The 21,991-nt window shown below is 41.7% G+C and overlaps 1 protein-coding gene across 6 annotated transcripts in view; it reads right to left on the bottom strand.

The window, feature by feature from the left end:
• Nucleotides 1-1,400: 1,400 nt before the first annotated feature.
• Nucleotides 1,401-21,991, bottom strand: part of NOL (NYC1-like protein) — a 54,025-nt gene continuing 33,434 nt past the window's right edge. For 5 of the 6 annotated variants that reach the window (XM_087678350.1, XM_087678353.1, XM_087678352.1 and 2 more), the window contains 4 exons: nucleotides 3,413-3,463; nucleotides 2,130-2,171; nucleotides 1,929-2,039; nucleotides 1,401-1,810 (listed from right to left, as the gene is read on the bottom strand). In XM_087678350.1, coding sequence (XP_087534476.1) covers nucleotides 1,763-1,810; nucleotides 1,929-2,039; nucleotides 2,130-2,171; nucleotides 3,413-3,463 — 252 coding nt within the window. In that variant the 3' untranslated portion in view covers nucleotides 1,401-1,762. Of the gene's footprint in view, nucleotides 1,811-1,928; nucleotides 2,040-2,129; nucleotides 2,172-3,412; nucleotides 3,464-21,991 lie in introns of those variants that run through there. The other variant, XR_015690933.1, reaches the window with a different exon arrangement.

Raw genomic sequence — 21,991 nt, 5'->3', positions numbered from 1 at the left:
GTAGTGTTAATAAGATTAGTATAAAACAAATTGTTCATCCAAATAACACAAGCATTTTAACCATTTCTAGCCTTGTGCTTTACATGCCTACTAACGAATATTTTGTTGGGGACCTTTAAGATGTAGTGATTCAAATTAGGACCTACAAGATATCTAATCTATCTTCTAAGGGGACCTCATATGATGGAGTGATTCAAATTGAGCTGGTGATATCAACCCATGTAGATCTAACAAATATGCATTCTCTCTAGATTTGAATTTGTACCTCACATGGCTCGCGATAAATATTGTGTTTTGTGGACTCGATGGATCTCTCATTATAAGCACAAAGAGGATCTATATTGCTAACCACAAGGTGAATGGAGAGACCATCTCGGTTTCTATTTACTTCTATTATTCTATCACCAGATATTCCATCTGTGACACTAACCTACATCACCTATTTCACTAGTTGATTTTGAAGCTAAACCACGAAAATGCTTTTTTTGTTTTTTTTTAAATCAACCTTTGATTGCTTTGCCTTAATTTAAAAGGATACCTCATGTATGACGTTTAAGACACTATCAATCTTCATTCGCTTCGCCCTTCAAAATGAAATATAGAAGCACATGATATCCAATGAGGACAAATGGATCTCTTGTGGTAACTAATTCCTAGTCTATGTTGTTTGTTCCAGGCATTAGAAGAGTATGATCAGTGCTACCTACTATGAAGATTGGAAACGACTATCAGGATTAAAGATGGAGTCAAGAAGATAACATCAAAGCGAGGAGGTAGATAAACAAGGCATGACAGCCACTATTTTCTCAATCGTGAATACAAGGCCTTCCCAACAAGTAGCATCAAGCATAAGAGACTTACATGATAAAGCTAGCCAATAACGTCCATGGTTATATAGGCTAAAGATAGACATGAAAAGTATTAGTAGAAAGGTAAGGGTTTACTTATCTGATCCCATGGAACATCCAAAGAAAGGAAATAATCAAGCAATTTTGATCTTCTAAAGATAAAGCTGAAGCACTACAGGTACCAAAATGCTTTTAATTTCCAAACTATTGATCATGGATGAAGTTTCACAACACCACAGCTCAAGGGAAAAACAGGTGAAATCTCCGAGATGGAGGTAAGAAAAAAGGAAAATGGGCATATTACCAAGGTCTAAAAGTCATCACAACAGAGTTTAGAAAGCCTATTAAGCATTAGGCAGCTTTAGGGTCATGATCTATGTAGTAACTCTTGAAGCTTTGGCAACTTTCTTGCAATTTGGGTCTGTAGCACCCCAAGGTGGATTTCAACCAAGTTCTAGAGATTTGAAGTTTTGTCCTATACACATGTGAGGCATCTTTAAAGAATGGTAATACAACCCTACCTCTCTCATCCATGCTTCCATTATATAATCATCGAGAACTCATGTAAACTGAATGAATTTACACCGACATATTTTGTCACAATCATCATGCAAGGTCTATCGTACTTCACCAGATCTATCTACTTTTACTGCACTTCTCAGGTGGTATAAAATTGCATGTGACATGTAGAAATGGTCTATCAGGCTAAGTTGGAGGTTTGCACAAGGGTCAGCTTGATCTGACATATACTCACCGCATCAGAACAAGAACAAATAAGCCTTAACTTGCAGGTGAAATGGACAGCATATAATGGGATTGGTGATGATAAAATAGCTGTACAGGCTTCCAAGGGCACCCCTCAAACATGACAACATGGATAATAAGCTGTGCAGGATAAAGGAGTAACCCGGGAATCAGTCCTCTTGGACATGTCGATTCTTTCTCGCATTGAAAAGCAGCCTCTGCCTCCATAGCAATACAATGAAGGATTAGTAACAAACATTTGCCTGTCTTTTCCTCAAAGTAGCTAACAACAGTGTATATGCACATCAAGGCTTTCAGATAGAGTCATGTACTCACAGCAAGAATTTGAGAGTAAGCTTTGAATCCTGTAAGGAACCGGAGATATGTAGGCTTTGCATTTTCCTTAATGGCAATAGTGCGAATTCGAGGAACCAAGTATTCTGCAACCTGAAGATGTATTGTCATATTAGTTGGCTATATTTGGGCCAGAATTATATCATCTAATGGAGCTGCTACTACAAAATGCAGAGAGGTTACTGTCTCAGCAGGTTCTGCAAGTATGTTGATGAAGAACTTGGCCTGCACTTCAGAAACGTGCATTAATTACTAGAACATCCATAACAATTTAGATTCATTTCTACTATCAGACACTTTTAACCACAAATAACAATACTGAAACATATCATACAACTTAGAAGGTGGGCATCTACCATTGCACTTGTATGAAACAATAACAAGCTCAGGCACACAATCTGCATGCACATTTGGGCATCTAGAATTGCCATAAAGATGCAAGGACAATCTGCAGATAGACATTGCGACATGATACTGCCTCTGCATTGACACCAATGCAAAGACAGATTCAAAGACCACAGGGCAGACGTGGTTGAGCTTTGTTGAGTTGCCTTCAGCCTGCTTGTATACTACTATGCAACCAGCAAACAAACGCACATATAGACCCCAAAGATAAACAAATGTACCCAAAGTTTCATCAGTTCCGGACAGAATCACAGACAAAAGCATCGATGTAATCCTGTGCCAAAAAGGCTTAGCAAAATCCTAGAAAATAGTGCAGTGCCAAAAACACACTAATAGATATACAATGGGGAGTTTTCCATGTTTTTCACAATCGATTTCTTCAGAACAAACAGACACATGCATTCACAGCTTAAAGCCTCCAAAAATCGGACACATAAAAGCTCAGTGAAACGGTTCGTGCATGTCATCAGCAGAACTGAGGAGAGTCTTTGCTAAGTTTCGTTGCAGAAAGTCTATTTTTAATTCCAAATTATCTTTATTTATTTTCAGTCGGGCCATGAAAGAGATATCCATTAAGTGCACCTAAGAGGGACATGCCCACTTTGAGAACAAAATTGGGTTCAGCAAATGCAAATGTTGATTTGAAAGAAAATTGAAAATTGAATTTCCATTTGGCAGGAAACTGCAAACATGACATTGAAATTGTACATTTGCATCAAAATTGCCCCTAAGCAGGGTTTTTCTGGAACTGACTGACAGTTGTTCTTGGCATTACGCTGAGCCTATTAGTGTGACTTACTTATTTGGAACTTTACATGAACACAACAGTAATGATAGATACCTATAATCAAATACTCATTTCTCAGGTTTCAATAGAACATTTCAACTGATTGCAGTTATTATAGCAGTAGAAAGAAATAATAAGCATAGGAAAAAGGTGAATAGTGCTATTGCACTTCAACTCTTTGAAGAAAAGAATAACAGTTTCCACATCAGAGGTTGCATATCCTACAATAAAGTATGACATTAACAGATCAGTTACATAGATACACTCTATTTACCTGTGGTGTATTACTCCCTGACATCAGCAAGTCCGTTGTAACCATTCCAGGCTGCACCCATGTTCAATTATGTCAGAAACAAAAGATTCTGATTTTATTAAAGTCCTCCCTCCTGCCGTGCATGCATGCGTGGAGACCAACTACTCTTGTGCATGCCATACACAACCTTTTTGCTAATATGGGGGTTCACATGATTAAAAATATGGATTTGTTCCAAGATAGCATAATATAGCCATTTTTTTCATGCTATAGAGTATGCAATACACGGCACCACATACTCATCATGCAAATTGGCCTGGCAAGAAGCAGTTAACACAATGAAAAATGGAATTTCATGAATCAGATAATGATGAGATTAGACTTTAGATATGAATTAACCATGTAAAGAAGTGGCATGTGAACGCAAGTGCTGAATGCATCAAAGGTAAGAAACGTTCATCACCGTCAATATGTGTCACAACTCTATACAAACAGAATTTGTATCCTTTTTCATTAATTTGTCTACATAATGATTTATTAAATTTATTTCCTTTGCACTAATTAGATATAAAGAAAAGTGCATTGGAGCTGGCCACTGATGAGTGGTCACAGGTTATGGTGGACCCACACGGTGGGTTAGAGAAAAGATAGTTCACACTTCCACCTATATGGCCCGATTGGGCACCTGTGACCAGAACTCACGCATATCAGGGTTAGACTCGCACACAGAAAAGATTGATGCCTTGAAGTGTGGGCTAGATCCACCAGAACAGACAGTTACAATCAACAAGATGGCATGATCATGAAATGCTTGTATAATATGCAGGTGTGGGCTGAAAGCTTGAAATGCGCATTTCTTTGCATAGGAAAGTCACATGAAGATTCTGATACTGTTTTTGCGATGTACACGGAAAAAGCTTTCATATGACACCCATATTGGGGGGGACCCTAAATTTTAAGAGATCCCTAAATTTTAGGAGCCTCGAATTAGCCTAAAAATGCTAGTCCTAAAAAATAGGGATGTCATTCTAAAAATAGTAAGTTCTGTACTCTGACTGTGCTTACTAAATTTGGTTGTTTCTATTCTTGACTCTTTTCGGCCATAGAGAAGAGACAAGTGTCAAGACACTTGTCACACAAGTTTCCAAGTGTCCCACCACTTGTCACATCTCATGACATGTGGCTGGACACTTGTCTTGTGCTACTCCACTTTTCCCTTTTATACTAGCTCTTCCCTCTCCTATAAATAAGAGCTCGTTTTTCTTCATTCAGCATCATTTTTCTTTGCTGTAAACTCATGTACAGCACCCACAGATAGCCAGAAACTGGCCCCATCCATCCCCATCATCATCCCCCACTTCTCCATTATCAAATTCCTCCATATTCCCTCTTCTATCACTGTTGTTTTACAGGACAGAAAGCTTGTAAATTCATTACAGCACGTTCTTCTCAAGCTCTTTCTTCCATTTTAGCAACAAGAAGCAAGCCTTATCCATGTACTACTGTTCAACGATGGAGAAAGACTGATTTCCCCTCTTTCTTCTCTCATACTGTAAAGAAATCAGTTCTTATCATTGCATAATAGATAATGCATATGTGTTTGTACATCTTTGCATGGTCTTGTGAGAGTGAGAATTACTTCTCCTCACTCTCAGGTTGATTGTAACTTAGCTCTTCCCTAAGGGACTTGGGTTGAGCAGAAATACATTCCTTCGGGAAGGGTTGCCCATCTTCAACCCTCAATCTTGTCTCCATTACTTTTACATTTTCATGGCTGTAATTTTGTAAGTAATTTTCATTTTCAGCTTTAAGTGTTCATTCTCTTTTATGTTAAATCTCAAAAACAAGCGAATATCATAATTGTTAAGCATACTACATTGTTTGAGGCGTTTACAGTGGTATCAGAGCTTTGGCTCGGTCCTCACCCCAACACTGGTAGTGCTTACAATTATAAGTTTGTTTGTTTTTAGCCCTTGCATTGTGTGCTTGAGCATATTTTTAGAGTCTCAATGGATCAGTCGAGTGCTATCCTTCAAGCCATTCAAAGTCTTAGAGAGGAGAATCAGCAAATTCGTGAGCAACTTCTCAAACTAGAAAAAGTTGAGAATCCCAAAGAATTCAAGGAAAGAAGCCCATATGCTTCAAGGAGACAAAGCCATACCAATGAAAGGAGCCGATCAAGAAGTCCAAAGAGGCAGTCCCATTCTACTTCAAGACAAAGAAAGAGATTGCGTCGAAGCTCATCCTCTTCTTCAAAGTCATCTGGCGCCTACTCTGATGGACCCTCTTCTAGTGGCGAAGAGTCACACCCTTCTCGTGGAAGACCTCATCATCGTCAAAGGCGTCGACATTCTTCACCCTCGTCTCCATCTTCATCTCCATCAAGCACTTCATCATCTTCAACCTCAAGATTCGAGCATGGACGAAGGCATAAGAAGAAGAAGAAGATTAAGTCACTATCTCAACTTGAAAAGAAGATCAAGTTCAGTATGTATGATGGTTCTCGAAATCCTGATCTTCTTCTTCGTCAATTTCAAATTTTGTATGGTCATGACAAGTATAAAGAAAAAGAAAAGATTAAGTTTGCAGCTTTACATTTAACCGACTTAGCCCATACTTGGTGGATGGGGTTGGAATATGATCATGCTGCCCCAAAATCATGGCGGTCCTTTGTTCGCATGATACAAAGCCAATTTCTTCCTGTTCATTTCAAAAGAGATGTAAAAATGGAATGGGATCGACTTTGGCAAAGGAAAAATGAGTCACTTGGTGACTATACCAAGAGATTTTGGGAGCTACTTTTGAAGGTCCAACATTTCAAGAAGATCAGCAATTCGGAAAAGCTTAGAAAGTTTCAAGGAGGTTTGCATTTTAAACTTCGTACTGCTCTTAATCATTATCATTGTTCTAGTCTCAGGGAACTCATTGACCATGCTGAGACATGGGAAATGAAGCACAATGGCAACAAATCATTCCAAAAGAATGATAAGAAGAGAGTAGCTGATGATGAGGAGTATTCAGCCCCAAATGAAGGACAAAAACAACGGCAAAAGCAGCCATCAAATCAAAAGAAGATGAAGCCCTATGCACCTCCTAATACTCCTCAATTTCGCTCCAATCTATACCCACAAGCAAAGCAACTTTCGAAAGAAGAAAAGCAACGCTTCATGAAAGAAGGGAAGTGCTTTAAATGTGGACAAACAGGCCACATAGTGAAGCAATGTCCAAACAAAGAACAAAGCAAGGTTTCTGACAACAAGCCTAAGTCGCCAGTGAAAATCAATGCTATCAGTGATATAGTTGCAAACACAACTCACACTCCAGAGATGCGCAAATTATTAAAAGCTTGGAGACAGTTGCAAGGTAAGCAAGCACTATTCTTGATAGATCTTGGGGCGAATGAAAATGTCATTTCCTTGCAATTAGCTAAAGAGCTTGGATTAAAGAATGAAGAGATGGACACTCCGGCAGAAGTTCGCCAAGCTTTAAATACCGATGAAGGTGACACAGTGAAGACTGTGACACCCTACATTGGCAAGCTCAAGTCTCAAATTCAAGACTACAGTGACAAAGATACCTTTTGTATCGGAGACCTTGATGGTTGCGATGTGATTCTTGGCATGCCCTGGAATCATAGAGTAGATTCAACCATCTTCTCTCAGAAAAAGAAGGTAGAACTCACCAACAAAGGCAAGAAGTACGAGATCCAAGCTGGAGTTTCTGGAGACACCATACCTATGGTAAGCCATATGCAAGTCTCTAGAGCAATTAAGGATTGTGTTCAGTGTGTTTGCTTTATGTCACTGATGTAAAAGATAATATGGATGCTGAAAACCAAGAGCGACTTCAGCTCTTGAAAAAGTATAAAGATTGTTTTTCGGAAGATCTTCCTTATCAGCTTCCCCTAGAAAGGCCAGAAGACCATCATATTGATATTATCCCGGGCAGTTCTCCTCCTAATACAGCACCATACCGTGCGAGCGGTCCTCAACAAGCAGAAATCAGAAAGCAAGTCAAAGACCTACTCAACCGTGGGCTAATTAGGCCAAGTAGCTCACCATTTTGTTCACCGGTTCTTCTTGTTCAAAAGAAAGATGGCACATTCAGGATGTGCATTGATTATCGAGCCCTCAACAAAATCACTGTGAAGAATCGGTTTCCTATTCCCAGAATTGACGACATTTTGGATCGTCTAGGAGACTCAAAGGTTTTCAGCCGCATTGATCTAAAGAGTGGTTATCATCAAATTAGGGTAATACCACAAGATGTACACAAAACTTCTTTCCGCACTTCATACGGTCTTTATGAATTCTTGGTGGTTCCTTTCGGATTAACCAATGCACCAGCCACCTTTAATCGAATGATGGAGCGCATCTTTAAAGAGCATCGACAATATGTCGGTACTTTCTTTGATGATATTCTTGTCTTTAGCAAGAATGAAGAGGAGCATCATCAACACTTGGAAATTGTTCTACAATTACTTCAACAAAATCAACTCTTGGTAAATGGTAAAAAGAGTGAATTTTTCATGCATAAAATAAATTACCTTGGGCATGTCATCTCTTCTGAAGGGATTCAGATGGATCCTAAAAAGATCAAGATAATCCAAGAATGGCCTCATCTTCATGATGTACATGAGGTGCGATCGTTTCTTGGCTTATGCTCTTATTACCGCCGCTTCATCAAGCATTTTGCACATACGGCTTCTCCACTTCATGATCTTACAAAGAAGAAGACCTCTTTCCAATGGAAGGAAAAAGAGAAGGCAGCCTTCACAAGGCTGAAAACAGCTCTTACTTCTGGACCTGTTCTTATCATTCCAGATCTGGTAAAACCATTTGTGGTGGAAGCAGATGCTTGCGGTGATTGTATTGGTGCAGTGCTAAATCAAGAAGGCCATGCCGTAGCCTTTGAAAGCCGCCGTCTAAATGATGTGGAGAAAATGTATTACATTTATGAAAAGGAGCCCTTAGCAGTGGTTCATGCTTTGAAGATATGGAAACATTATCTTTTAGGCAATGAATTCCTTATTAAAACTGATCATCAAAGCTTGAAGTATTTCAAGACTCAAAAGCATTTGCAGGAGAAACATGCAAGATGGGAAAATTTCTTGTCTATGTTTCATTTTCAAATTATGTACACTCCAGGGAAACAAAATGTAGTTGCTGATGCACTTTCTAGAGTGCCTCGCATTACAACTATTACAGTGGCTCATCATGAAGATTTTCAAACGATGAAGAATACTTATGATGAAGATACTGATTTTGCAGCAATTTGGTCAAATTTACAACAAGGAGGTTCTCATCCAAATTATTCCATCAAAGACGGTTACCTTCTCATGAACAATCGCCTTTGTGTCACTCTTCCTATTCGACAAAAGGTGCTTAAAGAAAGTCATGAACCCCCTTATGCAGGGCATAGAGGGAGGGCAGCCACTCTAAGTGCAATTGAGCGCTACTTTTATTGGCCAACATTACGAAGAGATACACATAACTTCATTGAGGCTTGTCTGGTATGCCAAAAATCCAAGTATGATAGGCAGAAGATTCTAGGATTGTTGCAACCTCTTCCAGTGCCCAAAGATCCATGGGAATCTATCACAATGGATTTCATCTCAAGTATTCCAAGAACACCTCAAGGTCATGATATGATTTGGGTCATAATTGATAGATTCAGCAAACAATCACATTTTATTCCATGTCATAAAACATTGAAATCCACACAAGCTGCAAGACTTTTCATTCAACATATCTTCCGATTACATGGTATGCCTTCTGAGATCATTTCACATAGAGACTCCAAATTCACAAGTAACTTTTGGCGTGCTTTATTTGAGAATTTGGGAACCACTTTAAAGTTCTCCTCAGCTTTTCATCCTCAAACTGACGGCCAAACAGAGGTGATGAATCTCACTCTTTTGGATATGTTGAAAGCTTATGTTAGTGAGCATAAGTCACAATGGGAGAAATATCTTCCATTATTGGAGTTTGCTTACAACAATACAGTGCACTCATCCACAGGGAAAGCTCCAAATGAAATAGTACAGGGTAAAGTGATTCCTCCTCCAATTATTCGTACTAAAGATAAGATTTTTGCTGCTGATGAGTTTGCTTCAGATTTAAAAACTGCAATGGATCAAGTTCGAGCCACTATCAAAGTTGCCCAAGAGCGACAAAAGAAGCAAGCAAATAAACGAAGAGGATCTTTGGCTTCTGAAAAATGTCAATATGTCTTGCTAAAGTTTAATAAAATCAGGCTCAAACAAGATTCCGATCAAAATTCATCTTTTTCAAAACTCTCCAGTAGATACTTTGGACCCTTCAAAGTGATTGAGAAAATAAATGAAGTTTCTTATCGACTTGAGCTTCCTGCTCATTGGAAAATACACAATGCTTTTCATGTAAGTTTGCTAAAACCTTACATAGGACCAGAACCAAAGGAACCCATTACTGAAGATCCCCCAAAAGTTGAAGAAACAGAGCAACTCTTGGAACCTGAACAGATTTTGTTTCACAAGGATCGAACCACGAGAAGTGGCCTTGTGACACGAAAATTCTTACTAAAATTCAAGAATCTACCCACAACAGATGCACAGTGGGTAGATGAAAAATTCATGAAGGATTACCCAAACATTCTTCAGCCATATCACGAAGCTTTTTAGCTGAGGACAGCTGAATAAAAGCTAGAGGGCTGTCACAACTCTATAGAAACAGAATTTGTATCCTTTTTCATTAATTTGTCTATATAATGATTTATTAAATTTATTTCCTTTGCACTAATTAGATATAAAGAAAAGTGCATTTGAGCTGGCCACTGATGAGTGGTCACAGGTTATAATGGACCCACGCGGTGGGTTAGAGAAAAGATAGTTCACACTTCCACCTATATGGCCCGATTGGGCGCCTGTGACCAAAACTCACGCATATCAGGGTTAGACTCGCACACAGAAAAGATTGATGCCTTGAAATGTGAGCTAGATCCACCAAAACAGACAGTTACAATCAACAAGATGGCATGATCATGAAATGTTTGTATAATGTGCATATGTGGGCTGAAAGCTTGAAATGCGCATTTCTTTGCATAGGAAAGTCACATGAAGATTCTGATACCGTTTTTGCGATATACACGGAAAAAGCTTTCATATGATACCCATATTGGGGGGGTCCCTAAATTTTAAGAGATCCCTAAATTTTAGGAGCCTCGAATTAGCCTAAAAATGCTAGTCCTAAAAAATAGGGATGTCATTCTAAAAATAGTAAGTTCTGTACTCTGACTGTGCTTACTAAATTTGGTTGTTTCTATTCTTGACGATATTCAGCCCAAAAAGGAAGGCCATAGAGAAGAGACAAGTGTCAAGACACTTGTCACACAAGTTTCCAAGTGTCCCACCACTTGTCACATCTCATGACATGTGGCTGGACACTTGTCTTGTGCTACTCCACTTTTCCCTTTTGTACTAGCTCTTCCCTCTCCTATAAATAAGAGCTCGTTTTTCTTCACTCAGCATCATTTTTCTTTGCTATAAACTCATGTACAGCACCCACAGATAGCCAGAAACTGGCCCCATCCATCCCCATCATCATCCCCCACATCTCCATTATCAAATTCCTCCATATTCCCTCTTCTATCACTGCTGTTTTACAGGACAGCAAGCCTAAAAATTCATTACAGCACCTTTTTCTCAAGCTCTTTCTTCCATTTTAGCAACAAGAAGCAAGCCTTATCCATGTACTACTGTTCAACGATGGAGAAAGGCTTTCTTCTCTCATACTATAAAGAAATCAGTTCTTATCATTGCATAATAGATAATGCATATGTGTTTGTACATCTTTGCATGATCTTGTGAGAGTGAGAATTACTTCTCCTCGCTCTCAGATTGATTGTAACTGAGCTCTTCCCTAAGGGACTTGGGTTGAGCAGAAATACATTCCTTCGAGGGGGGGTTGCCCATCTTCAACCCTCAATCTTGTCTCCATTACTTTTACATTTTCATGGCTGTAATTTTGTAAGTAATTTTCATTTTCAGCTTTAAGTATTCATTCTCTTTTATGTTAAATCTCGAAAACAAGCGAATATCATAACTGTTAAGCATACTACGTTGTTCGGGGCATTTACAGTATGCCACAGATCTGATTGTCAAGATTTCCTACTGTCCAGCAACCAAAATGTTATGAGTTAATAACTTCAAGATCTACGATATCTATGATTATTTTGGTGACATGTGTTTTAGTCCAAATGATCTTGAACCTCTGTAAGAATATGATAAGCCAAAGGAAGTTTTACAAGTGCATTGGAGAAAGAACAACAATGTGAACACACCATACAAAGCATACCCAAACTGGTAGTGAAGAACACTAAAGATAGCAAACTGCAGGGTCCATTACAAGGCAGCACACAATGTGATAAGAAGCGTGGATGAGGCACAAGAGTTTAAGCATCAAGGTTATCTGTTGGAGTTTTTTTTTTTTCCCCCAAGTAAAATGTGGCTGATTATATTACTCAAAAAAACTGATTACAACGGTGTGCTCATGCTCAACAGTGTCACAACTCTATAGAAACAGAATTTGTATCCTTTCTCATTAATTTGTCTATATAATGATTTATTAAATTTATTTCCTTTGCACTAATTAGATATAAAGAAAAGTGCATTGGAGCTGGCCACTGATGAGTGGTCACAGGTTATGGTGGACCCACGCGGTGGGTTAGAGAAAAGATAGTTCACACTTCCACCTATATGGCCCGATTGGGCGCCTGTGACCAGAACTCACGCATATCAGGGTTAGACTTGCACACAGAAAAGATTGATGCCTTGAAGTGTGGGCTAGATCCACCAGAACAGACAGTTACAATCAACAAGATGATGAAAATCTTCATGATGAAGATACTGATTTTGCAGAAATTTGGTCAAATTTACAGCAAGGAGGTTCTCATCCAGATTATTCCATCAAAGACGGTTACCTTCTCATGAACAATCGCCTTTGTGTCACTCTTCCTGTTCGACAAAAGGTGCTTAAAGAAAGTCATGAACCCCCTTATGCAGGGCATAGAGGGAGGGCAGCCACTCTAAGCGCAATTGAGCGCTACTTTTATTGGCCAACATTACGAAGAGATACACATAACTTCATTAAGGCTTGTCTGGTATGCCAAAAATCCAAGTATGATAGACAGAAGATTCCAGGATTGTTGCGACCTCTTCCAGTGCCCAAAGATCCATGGGAATCTATCACAATGGATTTCATCTCAAGTATTCCAAGAACACCTCAAGATCATGATATGATTTGGGTCATAATTGATAGATTCAGCAAACAATCACATTTTATTCCATGTCATAAAACATTGAAATCCGCACAAGCTGCAAGACTTTTCATTCAACATATCTTCCGATTACATGGTATGCCTTCTGAGATCATTTCACATAGAGACTCCAAATTCACAAGTAACTTTTGGCGTGCTTTATTTGAGAATTTGGGAACCACTTTAAAGTTCTCCTCAGCTTTTCATCCTCAAATTGACGGCCAAACAGAGGTGATGAATCTCACTCTTTTGGATATGTTGAAAGCTTATGTTAGTGAACATAAGTCACAATGGGAGAAATATCTTCCATTATTGGAGTTTTCTTACAACAATACAGTGCACTCATCCACAAGAACCTCCAAATGAAATAGTACAGGGTAAAGTGATTTCTCCTCCACTTATTCGTACTAAAGATAAGATTTTTGCTGCTGATGAGTTTGCTTCAGATTTAAAAACCGCAATGGATCAAGTTCGAGCCACTATCAAAGTTGCCCAAGAGCGATAAAAGAAGCAAGCAGATAAATGAAGAAGACCTTTGGCTTTTGAAAAAGGTCAATATGTCTTGCTAAAGTTTGATAAAAGTAGGCTCAAACAAGGTCAAAATTCATCTTTTCCAAAGCTCTCCAGTAGATACTTTGGACCCTTCAAAGTGATTGAGAAAATAAATGAAATTTCTTATCGACTTGAGCTTCCTACTCATTGGAAAATACACAATGATTTTCATGTAAGTTTGCTAAAACCTTACAAAGAACCAAAACCAAAGGAACCCATTACTGAAGATCCCCCAGAAGTTTACGAAACAGAGCAACTCTTGGAACCTGAACAGATTTTGTTTCACAAGGATCGAACCACGAGAAGTGGCCTTGTGACACGAAAATTCTTACTAAAATTCAAGAATTTACCCACAACAGATGCACAGTGGGTAGATGAAAAATTCATGAAGGATTACCCAAACATTCTTCAGCCTTATCAAGAAGCTTTTCAGCTGAGGACAGCTGAATAAAGACCAGAGGGCTGTCACAACTCTATAGAAACAAAATTTGTATCCTTTTTCATTAATTTGTCTATATAATGATTGGGTTAGAGAAAAGATAGTTCACACTTCCACCTATATGGCCTGATTGGCCGCCTGTGACCAGAACTCACGCATATCAGGGTTAGACTCGCACACAGAAAAGATTGATGCCTTGAAGTGTGGGCTAGATCCACTAGAACAGACAGTTACAATCAACAAGATGGCATGATCATGAAATGCTTGTACAATATGCATGTGTGGGCTGAAAGCTTGAAATGCACATTTCTTTGCATAGGAAAGTCACATGAAGATTCTGATACCGTTTTTGCGATGTACACGGAAAAAGATTTCATATGATACCCATATTGGAGGGGTCCCTAAATTTTAAGAGATCCCTAAATTTTAGGAGGTCTCTAAATTTTAGGAGCCTCGAATTAGCCTAAAAATGCTAGTTCTAAAAAATAGGGATGTCATTCTAAAAATAGTAAGTTCTGTACTCTAACTGTGCTTACTAAATTTGGTTGTTTCTATTCTTGACAGTATTCAGCCCAAAAAGGAAGGCCATAGAGAAGAGACAAGTGTCAAGACACTTGTCACACAAGTTTCCAAGTGTCCCACCACTTGCCACATCTCATGACATGTGGCTGGACACTTGTCTTGTGCTACTCCACTCTCCCCTTTTGCACTAGCTCTTCCCTCTCCTATAAATAAGAGCTCGTTTTTCTTCATTCAGCATCATTTTTCTTTGCTATAAACTCATGTACAGCACCCATAGATAGCCAGAAACTGGCCCCATCCATCCCCATCATCACCCCCCACTTCTCCATTATCAAATTCCTCCATATTCCCTCTTCTATCACTGCTGTTTTACAGGACAGCAAGCCTGTAAATTCATTACAGCATCATTTTTCTTTGCTATAAACTCATGTACAGCACCCATAGATAGCCAGAAACTGGCCCCATCCATCCCCATCATCACCCCCCACTTCTCCATTATCAAATTCCTCCATATTCCCTCTTCTATCACTGCTGTTTTACAGGACAGCAAGCCTGTAAATTCATTACAGCACCTTCTTCTCAAGCTCTTTATTCCATTTTAGCAACAAGAAGCCTTATCCATGTACTACTGTTCAAGGATGGAGAAAGGCTGATTTCCCCTCTTTCTTCTCTCATACTGTAAAGAAATCAGTTCTTATCATTGCATAATAGATAATGCATATGTGTTTGTACATCTTTGCATGATCTTGTGAGAGAATTACTTCTCCTCGCTCTCAGATTGATTGTAACTGAGCTCTTCCCTAAGGGACTTGGGTTGAGCAAAAATACATTCCTTTGGGGGGGGTTGCCCATCTTCAACCCTCAATCTTGTCTCCATTACTTTTACATTTTCATGGCTGTAATTTTGTAAGTAATTTTCATTTTCAGCTTTAAGTGTTCATTCTCTTTTATGTTAAATCTCGAAAACAAGCGAATATCATAATTGTGAAGCATACTACGTCGTTCGAGGCGTTTACAAACAGACTATCTAGAGCTGATAAAAGTCACAAATACATCATCATGTATACATGCCTCTCAAGGCGGTCTGGGGCGGATGGGGGCAAGAAGCCATGGAGGGGGAGGGTGTATCGCCATCTGGGGCTGCTTGCTTGCATCACGAAAAGCAGGTCCTAGCTGCCCCAAGTGCACATGAAATGACATCGGAGCTCCTGATGAGCCCTGGACTCGCCCTGCACCTGATGCCATCAGCCATGGAGGGAGTAGATGATGGAGGTCCAGAGCTCTGCTAAGGTCGCCTATATTGAAAGTCTCTCTCTGCCGAAAGCCTCCTGACACCGTGCCTTCCAGATATGCCCACCAATAAGACTCCCTATGATTTCCCATACCTCAGAGCGGTCTGTTGGGGCTCCAATACCTTGCGAATGGGTAGAGCCTCCAAACCGACCACTGCGCATGACCTTGCCTCGATAATGAATACCGTGTCTGCATCCCGGCCTCATACAGAAGGTGACGGCTTTGGCTAACTGCTTGCCAGCAAAAAGCTCTCCATGAGATATATCCAAGGCTAGGTGCTGTACGGCAAAGGATGCGGCATGCCCCTCTCCAACGAGCTGCGCTGCCTCACACGACCAAAGGCAGTGCTATGGGGTTTCCACAGGCTGTTGTATGCAACACTTACAACGTCCTTCTTGCATCTAGGCAAGCCAACTTCCCACTACCAAGCCTCCATGTGCCACCAACCATAAGAAATACGATACCCTCCTTGGCCTCCAACTATCCCATAGGCAGCGCCAAAAGGTCCGTCGAAAAGGCTCCATGATGATGTGCTCTGCCCAGTGCCTACTATGTTACGGCTCCCAATCCATATCCTCGTGCATCAGTACGTGTCTGCCAATCCTAGCAGTATACTCCAGGAACCTCGGTGGCTTCTTGGTGACCGCAGTGGCCGTCCATAGCCACTCTCCCAGATCCCACTCCAGCTCATCAAATGGCTTGCCCTCCCAGATCCAGAGGTGCCACTCCCTGAGCTCCGTCCAAAAGATAAAAGGGTCCACAGCCGCCATGTCTTCCCCTACAGGTCAATCACCCAGATCCTCCATGAATGGACAGATATCCCCACATCCTATTGCCCTCTGTCAAGAGCCAAACGCCCCCCCTCCTGTACAGTGAAAAAGGTCCAAGGTGGAGCGCCGCCCACTCTGCCTGCCACCTGTAGGGGGATGCCTGTTGGTGAAAACCTAGTGGCCGATACCTCGCTTGGATCTATCGGCTCTCGTATCAGGGAAACAAGCCACTCTTGAGGTATTGTTGTGTCTATCTCCCTTCTCCTCAACTCCACTCCTCTCTAGCAGACTGATACTCGCTGCAGCACCTCCTTGTCCACCATCCTGTACACCTCCTGCCATGTCCTGATGGTACAAGCTGGGCCGATCTCCCAACCAACCCACTGGGTGTGGGGGCGCTCGCCAATCTATGCCTTCTCTGGATCTCTGACCTAGGGGTTCCAGTCCACCAGCTGATAGTCTATCTCCTCCTGACAGCTTGGGGGGCTTTGGATATGGGCCTTACGGAGGCCTTGCCATATGCGGGGCAAGCTGCGTAGGAAAGGTGATTGGGGGGGGTTGATCAGGGCTGACGTGAAGATCTATCTCAAGGACGGCCTCCACTCACTGCCAAGCCTTAGTCTACAATCTTGAAGACCCTCCTGCAATAGGACCTTCCAAGTCTGCCCTCCTGGTGTGAGGCTGCGGACAACTAGCTTGCCCAAGAGAGCCATACTCTGATACTCTAGGTCTATGATCCCAAGCCATCCCTCTGACTGATGCCATATGATGGTGGCCCACGCCACCTTGGCCCTGGTATCCCTAGAGCTGTCTGACCCGGACCAAAGGAAGTTCCGCGCTAGGCGGCTAAATTGCACTATGCAGGATGAGGAGAAATACCAACATGAGGCGATGTACCAAGCCCTTGCTAGGAGGACCTGGTTAACCACCACAGCTCGGCCCACTAGTGAGAGGCGAGCCGTGCTCTAGTAGGTCAGCTTCCTTTGAATGGAATTGAGGACTGAAAGAAACTGCTGGGCGGAAGTAATGTCGAGTCTCACCTAGAACCCTTGGTAATGGACAGTTTGCCCTCTACTCACCCATCTAAATCCCAAGTGGACGACCCACTCTGTACTAGAGTCCGGATCTGTGAGGAAACCAACCGAATTTTGCCAGTTGATTTTCGCTCCTCCTGCAGAACAAAACACCTCAAGAGAAAGCCTCACTCTCTCCAGCATCAACTCATCGTCCTCTATGTAGAATGTTGTATCATCTACATACTCTGAGTCTAGCAACTCAGTCTCCTCTCTCACTGGAAGTCAGCGGCTGCGTAATCCACTCACGCGTGACCTGAGAAAGTGAGATATTGCCTCTGCAAAGAGTAGGAACAGGTACGGGGCCAGGGGGCAGCCCTACCGGACCGATCTCTCCAGCCGAAACTCCTCCCCTCGCCTACAGCCTATGAGAACCCTACTAGTGGCTGATTTGTAAAGTGCGGAGACCCCACGAATCCAAACCTGGGGGAAACCCAACCTCACCATGGTGCCCTCTAGGAAATCCCAAGCCACCTTGTCATAAGCTTTCTCGAAATCCAAGAGTAGTATGGCCAGTCTCTGCCCACTGTGTTGAGCCCACTCTGTCACCTTAAAGAAGGTGAATACATTATCTAGGATGCTCCTATCCTGGACAAAGCCTGTCTGTGTGTCATGAATGATGTCTAGATGATTGAGACGTAGTTGCCTACCAATCATCTTTGCCAGTGCCTTATAGGCCACTGACAATAAGGTGATCGGTCTCCAATGGGAAAGCTCCTGCTGGTCTCCCCATTTGGGAAGAAGGCTGATAAGGATTGCCAAAAGACTCCCTAGCATCTGTCCTGAAGTGAAAATCTCCTGGAAGGCCATCAGTAGGGGGTCCCCCTCTCTCGGGCATTTCTGCTCGTCTTGTGTGTGGAAAGCCTCTAGTTCCTTCTCTATGAAGGGGGCTAGGAGGGAGTGTTCCATCTCCTCTATGACAAGAGACAAGATGTGATCCCAGACCTGTTGTTTGCAATGCTGTCCTTTGGCTGAGGCTATCTCCTACTAGAAAAGGCGTCTATAATAGTCGGTGGCAATCTCCATCACCTTGTCTAGGCTAAAGCGAATCCTCCCATACTGATCCCGAAGGCTGCGTATTTGCTCTCTTGAGGTGCAGAGCTAGTGTGCCTAAAAAAACTCCCTGCACATCGTGTCCCCCTTCCACGCCCAAAACGCTGCTGAGGTGCGGAATGAGAACTCCGAGCGCCTGTCTGGTGTGTGGAGGATGGGATCCCCTGGTGTCTCCTGTAATAATCTTTGTGTAGCTGCTAGGTCCCGCCGGAGTGCTCTCTCCTCCTCCTAGCACTGCTACCTAGTATATAGGGCTGCCTCCTGACAGATACTACTCGACGAGGCTAGGACCTCTACAACCTCCTTTGCGATCCGGTCTCTCCTGCTCCACTCTCTAGTCCAAATCTGCTCAATCTGTCTCTTCACCTCCTCTCTCCTATAGATCTATTGAAACTGGAAGGACACAACTGAGAGTTTGAGATCGGGCAAGAGTGAGCGTGAGTGTGACGGCTGGAGAGAGTGTGAGCAGAGTGAAAGTCTGAGACGATAAGAGTGTACCGACAATGTGTGGGTACACAAAGAATAAAATGTATTTATACTTAGGGCACGTAAAGGGTGCGTTCACGTGTATAGTGTGCGTGTACTATATACACAGAGGTTACCGAGCCTTTACTTTACGTGCATTCACATGTACAGTGCGCGTGTACTATATGCACGGAGGTTACCGGGCTTTATATCCCAACAACCTCCCACTTAAAGGTCCGATATGAACCTCTAGCTAACCAACTCCCACTAGTCGAATGCAATGCTCGTGTTGAGCTCTGCTTAAACTTTTAGTGAGAACATCTGCAGGGTTATCTTGTGTTTTAATCTTGGTCAATGTGATTTGACCATCTTCCAGAATCTGTTTGATGAAGTGATATCACACATCTATATGCTTTGTGCATGAATGATACATGGCATTCTTAGCCAGATACACAGCACTCTGGCTATCACATCCCAAAACTACAATACCCATAGACATGCCGAGATCATCTGCAAGTCTGCTCAACCATATAGCTTCCTTAGAAGCTTTAGTAGCTAATATGTATTCAGCTTCAGTGGTACTCAGTGCAACAATGTTTTGCAACCTAGAACACCAAGAAACAGCCCCGCCAGCAACTGTAAAGACATACCCATTGGTGGACCTACGAGTGTCCAAGTCACCTGCCATGTCCGCATCACAATAACCCTGCAAACTAAGTGCACCCTGCCCATAGCAAATACTTTTTCTTTGTGTACCCTTAAGGTATCGAAGAATACACTTGACAGCCTCCCATTGTGCTTTGCCAGGATTTGACATAAACCTGCTAACAACTCCCACTGCATGAGCAATGTCAACCATAGCATACATAAGAGAGCCACAAGCTGATACACATAGCATTTGCTTCCACGTCATCTTTCGGGCTATTGGCTTTGCTAAGCTTGAGATAAGGCGGTAAGGGTACCCCCAAAGGCTTAGCTTCAGCCATGTTAAATCTGTCCAGTACCTTTCCAATGTACTTTTCTTGAGATAAAAACAGCAATTTCTGCATTCTATCTCTACGAATCCTCATGCCCAAAATATGCTCTACATTCCCCAAATCTTTCATGGAGAAAGCTGATTTCAGCTGATTTTTGAGAGCATCCAAGCTAGTCTTTCTTTTCCCAGCTAGTAACATATCATCCACATACAAAACAAGTATTATGGGGCTGCCATCTATATCATTTTTCATGTACAAGCAATGATCTACATGGCTGCGTGTAAACTCATGAGATAGCATAAAAGTATCAAACTTTTTGTACCACTGCCATGGTGCTTGCTTCAGCCCATACAGGCTGCGTTTTAGCTTACACACCATCTGTTCTTTTTCAAGAACTACAAAGCCCTCGGGCTGTTTCATGTAGATTTCCTCATCAATGTCACCATGCAAGAAAGCTGTTATTACATCCATTTGATACAGCTCTAAATCCAAAACAGTAGTAAGAGCAAAAAGCACACATAAAGTGGTCATCTTCACAACAGGTGAGAAGACCTCTTGGAAGTCAATCCCTTCCTTTTGTGCATAACCTTTGGCAACTAGCCTTGCCTCATACTTGGGTTTCCCATCAACTGTCTTGACTTTGTATACCCATTCGTTTGGAAGTGGCTTTCTTCCCTTTGGTAATGACACAAGATCCCAAGTATCATTTGCATATAGAGATTTAATCTCTTCCTACATAGCTAGCTCCCACTTACTGCTGAACTCACATGACTTCGCCTCTTTGTATGTAAGAGGCTCACCCTCATCTGTAAGCATCACATAATGCAAGGAGGGGTCAAACCTATGTGGTTGCCTTCTTATGCATGTAGACCTGCGTACCCAATGATCAATATTGTCAGGAATTGGGTCTACATCAAGAGGTATATTATTTTTAGCATTCATTTGCTGCTGTAAACCATTTTCAACATGCTGTTCATGCTGTACAGCACCTTCATTTTCATTTCCAGCGCCTGCATTTTCATAATCAGCAAGCCTATCTTGCTGTCCATGACCTCCTTGTGCTTCTATTTGCTGTCCATCATCATAACCGGCTGATCATCAGTTTCAGCCTGTGGTACAGCACCTTGAGGCTCATTTTCTGAAGTTATGGGTGGCTGCAAACTCTGAAATTTCACCTTTTTCAGATCTTCATTAGAGGCTAGAGTGCCTTTCAGCAATTTTGCCTCATTAAACACAACATTACAGCTGCGAATAATTTTCTTGGACTGAGGTAGCCGCACTCTATAGCCAAATTCACCCTCATCACCATAGCCCATGAAGATGCCTTTGGTAGATTTTGGGTCAAGTTTATTCCTCAGTTCATTCCTAACATACACAAAGGCATCACAGCCAAAAATACGTAAATGGTCATATGAGGCCGATTTACTAGACCAAACCTCCTCAAGGATGCCATTATTTAAGGACCTGTTTGGAGAGCGGTTGCAAAATGTGAACCGCGGTTTTGAGTGCCTCTCCCCAAAATGCATAAGGGAGATTAGCAGTGGACAACATGCACCGCACTCTTTCACATAAAGTCCTGTTATATCTTTCAGCCACCCCATTTGAAGAAGGGCTGTAAGGGGCTGTAAGCTCCCTCTTAATACCATGCAAGTCACAAAAGGACTTGAATTCAGTCGATGTGAACTCACCCCCATTATCAGTTCGCAAGCATTTCAGCTTTCTACCTGTCTGAGTGGTCACAAATGCATGAAAAGTTTTAAAAACAGCAAACACGTCACTTTTCTTTTCCAACAAGTACACCCAAATCTTCTTGGAACTGTCATCAATAAAGGAGATAAAATATGCAGCACCACCCAATGATTTCACGGGCATACTACATATATCAGAATACACTAAGTCCAAGACATTGGACTTACGAGAGACACCAGAGTAAAAAGAATTTTTTATTTGCTTTCCAAACTGGCACCAGAGTCTGCAATCCAAGTCTGAGTGACACCATCATCGACAAACAAGAGTGCAACAATCACATCAACCTTGGTAATCTGCATATCTTGCATGTGACATTCAAGGGCATCATAATCAACTGCACATAATACATCAGCCTCTGTATCTGAAAGCTCCTCTATGACCACACTAGAGGCCACATTGGCCTTTTCTTTGCC

Source organism: Lygodium microphyllum, chromosome 5 (genome assembly GCF_053477565.2).
Source record: "Lygodium microphyllum isolate KBCC chromosome 5, Lygodium_microphyllum_v1.1.10, whole genome shotgun sequence".
NCBI lineage: Eukaryota > Viridiplantae > Streptophyta > Polypodiopsida > Schizaeales > Lygodiaceae > Lygodium > Lygodium microphyllum.
The sequence above is the reverse complement of the archived record's forward strand: the minus strand, read 5'-3'. Positions and strand labels throughout refer to the sequence as shown.